At 53.5% G+C, this 8218-nt stretch overlaps 1 protein-coding gene across 2 annotated transcripts; it reads right to left on the bottom strand.

Annotated features, from left to right (window-relative positions):
• Positions 1–345: 345 nt before the first annotated feature.
• On the bottom strand, positions 346–7769 carry TIGD3 (tigger transposable element derived 3). Of its 2 annotated transcripts, none has more exons than XM_030570303.1 (2): positions 7221–7769; positions 346–5974 (listed from the first exon to the last, which is right to left on the bottom strand). In XM_030570303.1, the coding sequence occupies exon 2, from the start codon at positions 5917–5919 to the stop codon at positions 4480–4482; it is 1440 nt and encodes a 479-aa protein (XP_030426163.1). In that variant the 5' UTR covers positions 5920–5974; positions 7221–7769; the 3' UTR covers positions 346–4479. The 2 variants fall into 2 exon arrangements, with proteins under 2 accessions (XP_030426163.1, XP_030426164.1); XM_030570304.1 differs by having other exon boundaries at positions 346–5995.
• Between the last annotated feature and the right edge of the window lie 449 nt (positions 7770–8218).

Here is an 8218-nt window from a genome sequence, read left to right on the forward strand (position 1 = left end):
TTAGATTCTATGAAACTAACTGAAAGCACTTTACATCACTAGCCACATTTTACAGATGGAGAAACTGAGACCTGGAGCTCTGAAGTGACTTGCCCAAGGTCACCCAGCAGGCCAGTGGCAGAGATGGGAATAGAATCCAGATCCCTGTCCTGTGCTCTACCCACTAGGCCACAGCTCTTCTGTATAGACACGGGCTTGGTTAAACTAATGCGACTCGGTGTGGGGATGTGCTTGTTTTGCTTCAAACTGGGTGCAGAGCTGCTTGACTTGTGTCAGTAAATTTGCAGGTGCCGGCTAAACCGGTTGGAAACCAAAAGCCAGTTTAAGTGAAACCAATGCAATCCGTGTGTGCATATGTATTTTTAATATTTCCAACCTGTGGGTGCAGGGAGAAGCTTGGAAACAACTGAAAATCCAGACAGTAGCTTTAGGGGGGGAAAGTGTGTGTTTCAAAAACAAACAAAACAAAACAAAAAATTTAAGCCAATAGCGTGGTGATTTTCCAGCCGGCTCATGATTTTGGAACTCCTAGGGGCGGTGAGACTGCTTTCCTGCTGCCTGATCCAATCCAAAACATTGGCTGTATCCCTGGGAATTGTTTAGCTGTGAAGTGCCACGTGAATTGGAATGGTGGGGTCACATTGTGATGGCAATTCTTAGATTTCTGGTCTGACGTCCTGTCAAGTCACTCTTCAATTAATTCCCGTTTGAACTGAAGCAGATCTGTCAGCCCAACATCCGGTCCGGATTTAAAAAGTGCCAGTGATGGAGAATCCACTCCAGCCCTTCATCCATTGTTCCTTGGAACTTGTTTGTCTGGCTTCAACATCCAGCTGCTGGGTCGTTAGGCCTTTGCTGGATAGACTGAAGAGCCCTCGGTAATCAAATGTCTGTTCCCCATGCAGGTACCTGGAGACACTGACAGCATGAAGCCCAGGCTGCTGCACAATCAAGGTTGAAAATGAGGCGGAAGGAAAATTTTCCATCGAAAATATTTGTCCCTGGAAAGTTGTGGGTTTGATTTAAAGAAAATATTTTGCAAAAAGCACCTGCTTCCCATGGGAAATGTCTGGGCATTTTTTGTATTGGTTTGGGGTATTTTTTGTCAAAAAGCAAAAGATTTCAATTTGGAGATGCTGCTGCAGTGCTTCATGGGAGTTTTAGTTTGGACACCCCATGTCCTTGATTTTCCTGTACGAGCTGGTCTTTTCCAGACAGATGACATTTCCAGTGAGGTACCCTTTCAAGGACAGTGGTGCATTATGGGAGATGTAGTCTGACCTGGGAGCCTGGCCTATTGAAAAGAATGAGGTAACTGAAACGCAACTCCCATGAGACACAGCAGCAGCAACAAAATGTTTTTTTGGGACAAAGTTTGGCTTTTGGCTGAAGTCCTTCAACCTTTCCTGAAAAAACAAAATGATTTTGATTCATTTTCATCAAAATTTTGCAAGGCAAAACCCCATTGCCCGACCCGTTCTGTTTACACGCCGTTTGCTTTCCTGCAGTGACAACCATGGTGGAAATTTTGGAGAGGACGAGTCCAAACCCAGCGTATCTTGGGTACTGAAGGAGCTGTGTGTTGAATGGAGACCCGGCCCTACAGTCAGATCTTAGCGGGGTGAACCGCTGGAGTAAATGGGGCTCTCTGGACATGGGCGCTGGAACAATCTGTATAGTGGGGGTGCTGAGCCATTCAACCTAACTGCAAACTCTGTATAAACGGAAACCACTTCAAGCTGGGGGGCAGCAGCCCCCTTCCCTCCCCCCTAGTTCCAGACCCTGTGGCTCTGGAACCACGGCCCCAGACCTACTAACAGCCTCCTCTGCAAAGGGTGGTCTTTTTGCTGCAACTGACTGCAACTCAGCACCGACAGCACAGATACCCTCGTTTCAGGGGACAGCCTGAAATGTTAGTCATTGAACTGGACTGAAGTTTGCAATCTCTGCACTTTCCCCGGCCTGGGCTGCGCAGGAGGGCAGATGAGATGATCCACAGTGTCTCTTGCAGTCAATTAACTAGGTTTGAAGTTTTGTTGTTGTTCCTGTGTAAGGGCCCTGATCTTGCAAGCTACTCAGGTATGTGAGTAAATTATTTCTGTTCTGAGAGTGCCTGGCATTTCTGACTAAGACTGGGGAGCCTCCCTCCCACCCCTTGGGCAGGTGCTGCACAAACACGGGGTGAAACCGTCCCTGCAAGAGCTTAGAGCCTGAATAGACGAAGGGCAGGAGAGGAAAAAGAGGCAGAGAATGGCAAATTGAGCTGCTCCAGTCAGTGACCAAGCTGGGAACAGAACCCAGGAGTCCTGACACCCAGCCTGCCCTGCTCTACCTCAGTAGATTCAGCTCCCTGCCCAGAGCTGGGGATAGAACTGACTCCCACTGCTTTCCCATAAAGCTAGTCTAGTATGTCCAGGCAACAGCGGACAAAGCAAACACCCCTCACCAATCCCAGGGCCATTGTGTTTTGCAGCAGAACAAACTGGGCACGTTTAAACCTCCCGACAGCGAGTTAAGTTTCCATTGGAAAAATAGGACCATTGGCCATTGTCCGTGTGGCAAGCCAGGAATTCTGTCTGTGGGTGCAGCTCCCTGTGGCAGGGCCATTTCCATAGGAAATATCGTAGTTTTACAGTGTGTGTTTGTTTAAAGGTGACTTGAAAAGAAGGTGGGGGAGGGGGAATTAATAAAATGAGGCATCTGCTCCTCTTTATGGCCTGTAAGTCTGGTTTGGTTATCTTTCTTTTTAAAAGGTATTTCCTTGTTTATTAGGAGCATTATGGTAGCACTTAGAACCCCCATTAGGCTGGGCCCTGTACACCTAGCGAGAGATGGTTCCTGCTCCCAAAGAGCTGAGTCTAAATAGACAAAGAGTGGGAGAGAAAACTGAGGCACCGAGAGGATTTGGGACTTGCTCAAGGTCAGAGGCAGAGCTGGGAATAGAGCCCAGAAGTCAGGACTCCCAGGGCCTGTCTACATTGCAATGTAAGTCCAGAGTGAGTAGAACTGGAAAGGGTGCAGATCCTAGGTTTGTTAATCTAGGGTTTGAGCATCTACACTCCTTTGTTACCCCGGGTTAGGGATTGTTGAACCCTGGGGACCAACCTAGGGCTCCAGCATCTGTATTGAATTATGCAGGCCCGAGTCCAACTACCGTGTCCCACACTTCCTTGTGCCCTCCCAAAACGTGGCTGCGCTAGCCTTTTAGTCGTGGTACAGGGTGGGAAACCTTGCCTGTTCAGAGGACAAAGAAAGTTGACCCATGGGATTGTGGGAGACTGTTGGCAGACTCCCAGGGCTTGAGTCCAGTAGAGCTGCCGCTACATTGCAAAGCAATAGGGCTTGGACCCTCTACTCCTCTGGGGTCCTCTGACCCTGAGTTAGTGCAATTTGTGTGTAGACGGAAGGGGGGTTAGGACTGAGTTCAAACCCTGGGCTTACACTACAGTGTAGATACCACGCCCCACTCAGAGCTGGGGATAGAACCCAGGAATCCTGAGTACCGGCCTTCTCTGCTCTGACCACTAGACACCACTCCCCTCCCAGAGCTAGAAATAGGATCCAGGAGTCCTGACTTACAGGCCAGTGCCCTATCCTCTGGTCCATACTTCTGTTCACCTCTGCAGCCATGGAAGTTAAATTTTCCCATCCAAAGATCAGAGGCTGCTGGCTCTGGGGTGGTGCACTACCTCACATTAGAACATCACTTCTCTTCCTCCCTTTCCTTAGATCCCTGGGAAGCTGAAGGATAATAAGGTGCCTGGAAAGGAAATTCATTTAATGCGGGGAACTGTTCTCCCCACTTAGGCTGGTGTTGCTATCGCTTTCAGGAGGGTTGGTTTTGTTGAATGCCCTACAAACAATTGGGAGGGAAACTGTCAAAATTCAACTCCTGCTTTCTTTCTTCCCTAGATTTATTTCTTGCAGAAGTGTAGTTCTGTGGGGAAAAGTTTCTAAGCCCGACTCAGGAGAGTTGCAGTAATTGTGATTCCATTAGGACGACAGGAGCCTGACTCAAGCCCCCTTCTGAAGAGGCTTGGCCCCTTTTGGGGGGGTGACTAGCAGGACATCCTTGAAATGGGGGCACCCCAGAATTGCCAGTGTGAAACTTTTGGCTGAGGATCCTGCTGAGAATGGTGGTAATAGCAATAACTAGTAATGGGGGCTCTTCCAGATCTTTATATGCCCATAAAGATGCACCTAGAAGAAAGAAAAGGGCAGGTCTCCAATTCCTCTCCCCCAGAACCAGCTCTCAGAGGCTGTGGCAGAGAATGGGGGCATGAATCCAATCCCTCTAGTGCCCCTCAGTGGGGGACTGGGGCATGATGCCAGCCCCCCCCCCCCCCCCGCACTCAGGCACTGGGCGATTGGGCTGGAATCCTGCTCTCTAAGCACTGAGTTGGTGGGATAAAGGGCCACCAGCCCCTCCATGCTCTAGCTTTGGGAGCCGCCAGGGTACTGTGGGGAGTTGGGTGCTCACTAGCAGCACAGCCGCTCCACCTCCTCCTCGCAGCTGTAGAACTGCTGGAAGACCCCCTCAGCCGAGCCGTTGCACTCGAACCAGCGCCGCAGGGTCCCCAGGGCCTTCAAAGCATCGGCCTTGGTGGGCAGGCTGCCAAAAAGGTCCTCTCCCTCCCCCTCCTCCTCTTCCTCCTCCTTATAGGCCCCAGCTGGGGGCAGGGCTGGGGGACAGGCCAGCTCTGTCTCCATGTCCACAAAGCGCCAGAAATCTTCTAGGCTCATCCCCCTGGGGGGGGCAAGGCTGGGGGGCCCCAGGGACCCCTTCCCCTTAGAGCAGCCGGCCTCCCTAAAGCACCGTTCCACCAGGGAGGGCTGGACTTTGTCCCAAGCGGCCGCCACCATGTGGAGGGCGTCCAGCACAGTGATGGAGGCAGCGATGGAGGCTGGGGAGCTGTCAGTCTCGCTGCTGATGGAGGACACTTTGCCCAGAAGCCTGCGCTTGTAGCGGGACTTGAAATCACGGACGATGTCGGGGTGGAGTGGGCAAGGCGAGGGGCTGTCGTCATGGCGAGGCCGTGGGGGCAGGAAGACCAGGCGGATGTTGGCTGGCTCTGGATCAGGGCAGCGCCGCTCGGCGTCCAGCACCAGCGCCACACTGCGGTGCTGCCGGCCCATCTCCCGGTCAAAGTCCGTCAGCCACTCTGAGAAGAGCTCCGGTGTCAGCTGACCATTGGCGCTGCTGCGGTAAAGGACCGGCAAAGCTTCCGTGTTGACCCCAAAGAAACATCGCGGAGCCAGCCGCCTGCCGACCACCACGGGCTTCCGCTTCTCTGTGCCGCTCCCGTTCACGCACAGCGCCACGCAGAGCCGCTCCCTTCCCTCCCGCTCCCTGCCCGGCATGGCCTTATACAGCAGCACCACCTCCCCGCAGCCAAAAACATTCTCCGGGGCAAAATCCTTCAGCAGCTGGGGCAGGCTGAGGGAAGCCGGTGCCGGTCCCTTGTCGCACGGGGGCTCAGGGGCATGGACCGCTCGTGCTGGGTGCCGCTGGCCAAAGCAGACGTTGTTACGGCGCTTCCACCGCACCAGCCAGCCAATGCTAGGCACAAACTCCTGGCCCATGATGTCCGCGAGCTCCTTGGCTTTCTGAAGCAGCATGGGCCCCGTGACGTCCCACATCTTGGTGCGGGCGATGTGGAACCAGCACAGCAGGGCCTCGTCAATGCTGCTGTATTTGGACTCCCGCTTGCGCTTCCGCTCCCGGTTGGCCGTCCCGCTGCACCAGTCGGCCAGCAGCTTCTCCTTGTTCTTGCAGATGCGGGAGATCTGGGGCTGGGAGACTTGGAAGCGACGAGCCACCTCTGACTGGGACATCTTGGATTCGTCCAGCATCTCCAGCACCTGGATCTTCTCTGCCAAGGAAAGAGCATGAAGTTTCTTCTTCCCGTTCAGCTCCATGGCAGATCTGGAGTGGGAAGCGAAGGGATGTGCCAGGCACTGGTGGGTGGAATATCTAGAGGAGAAAGAAGAGACCCTCCCACCCAACCCCCCCAGAAAACCTTAGTCAGCCATTGATAAGACGGGGAGACAGAATCCAAGGGAAACTTAACAACCCTGTGGCTAGAACCCAAGAGTCATGACTCCCAGCTCCTGCTCCCATCTCACTAAGTTTCATCCCCTCCCAGAGCTGGGACTAGAGTCCTGGAATCTTGGCTCCCAGAACCATGCCCAGTTGACTCAGCCACAACCACCTAAATGTAATTTTAATAAATATGGGAGACATTTCTGGGGAGGCCGTCTCAGTTAGTTAAATGCCTAATTTGAAGGGAACCACCCAGCTCAAAACTGCCCCCAAATTTAGGTTGCTTAAAAATGCAGCTTGTCCAAATGACCGATCGTACACTTTTAAGCACAGGGATTGTCTTATTTCATGCAGCTCTTGGCACAACAGGTGCCTCTGATCTGTCAAGCGGGGGCTGGTGCAGAATCATGGGGCCTCATTCTCAGCTCCGGGGCTATGTAGTGCCTGACACAAGGGGGCCCTGATCTCAGTAGGGGAAGAGGGAGGTGGCCAATGCCCTGCACAACGGGGCCCTGATTTCAGCTGGGACCCCTATGTGTTATCACAAACAGCACAAGTTTTCTATTATGACATTTGATTGTAATGCCACCTTTCTCCTACAGTGGACACAGCCCAAACATTGCCTCCTTGGGGAAACTGATATGTAATGGGGAAATTGACTACTAGAGAAACCAGGCTCTGAATTCATAACCTGTAGATGGTTTTTAAACAGGAGCAGCCCTGCTAGATAAAACCAGTGGGCCCCTCTAGCCCAGCAGTCACCAGTACCAGCCGCTTCACAGGAAAGTACCGTGATCTCTGCAGCTATAGGATAACTTGCCCTACGAGGGGGAGGGAGAAGATTTTACTCCTGACCCCAATAGCTAGAGGTTGGCTTTATATCCCTTCCAGCTAGTAGAAATCCTAAGTGTAGGGAAAAGATGCCCCTCGAACAGGCTTCGTTTTAACACCCACCCACCCGTATTTTTGGAAAGATAGCTCCTCGCGCGCGCGCACACAAATAATTTAGCATGATGCCCCCGGGGGAGCGGAACCTCAGCTGGCGGGGGAAGAGCTAAATCCGGCATAAGCTGCCCGGGCTGCGGGGACGGGACAGCAGCTCTGCAGGCCTCGCCTCGCACACAACTACCGCTCCCGGGGGGAGTCCCGGTGCAAGCTACCTTTGCTCCGTACGTACCTAGGAGAGAGCCTGGTCCCCTGGCTCTCCGGGGGCTACAGCAGGGGCCATCCCTGGCCTGGGGGAGTTGAGAGCTTCAGGTTTCCGGATCCTGATCCCCCCCACTTCTGGATCTTCAGTTTTCAGCAGCAGCGGCGGCGGCAAAGGCTCGGAGTAAAACCTGGCCGCTGGATGCCGGCGCTTTAGGAGTGCTGGAGAAACCAATCCGTCGGCTGGTTCGGCTCCGCTGCCCAGGTTTGGGCGATCCAGGGTCCGGGTTTACACGCGCCTAAGTCCCCTGCCGCTCACACCTTGTCTAGGTCCAGAAAGGGATGTAAACGGTTCAGCAAAGAGGGGAATTACGGGTCGTTTCCTCCCCCTTGCAAGTGCCGAAAGGCTGGGGGGCTGCACCGGGAGCCCGGCGGGGTTTCACTTTGCCACTGGCGCGGCTGATGGGCCAGTGGGTCTTCTCCCCCAGGGGAGTGGGGTGAATGTCCCTGGCCAGCAGGACCTTGGAGGTGAAAATCCTGCAGCCAACAAGAGCAGGAGTTTTGTGTCAGATGGCTTGTTATCCCGCGGGGGGCCCGGGGAGACAGCTGGCGAGTGGCCCAGGCCTGAGCATGGTTCTGCTCTAAGGAGATATGCTGGAGAGACTTTATTGTCGAAAGCCATGTATTTTTGGGTGCATATTTATCGTCCAATCGTGGAACGACAGGGTGTTTGCGGCAGAATCAGGACTCCTGGCTTCTCTTCCCGACTCCCAGGCCCCCTTCGCCAACCCACTTGACCTCCCCTTCTCCCCCCCAACCCCACTAGAGCTTGGCCCCAGAAGTCCTGGCTGCCAGCCACCCCCATTCCCCTGCTCCAACCCTGGAGTTCCCGCTAGGGTGCAATGGGGGAGATATAAGTTAATCAATCAGCGAAGACTGTGAATGAGGAAGACTGAAAAAAATTGTCTTTAAAATGCATCTAAACCAGCTGGCTGCTAACCCAGTCCTGGCTGCACAGGCATCCCAGGG

Source organism: Gopherus evgoodei, chromosome 7 (assembly GCF_007399415.2).
Source record: "Gopherus evgoodei ecotype Sinaloan lineage chromosome 7, rGopEvg1_v1.p, whole genome shotgun sequence".
Taxonomy (NCBI): Eukaryota; Metazoa; Chordata; order Testudines; family Testudinidae; genus Gopherus; species Gopherus evgoodei.

Excerpts from the sequence above, each read along its gene's own strand:
- TIGD3 (XM_030570303.1), bottom strand. The coding sequence starts at position 5,919 with ATGGAGCTGAACGGGAAGAAGAAACTTCATGCTCTTTCCTTGGCAGAG.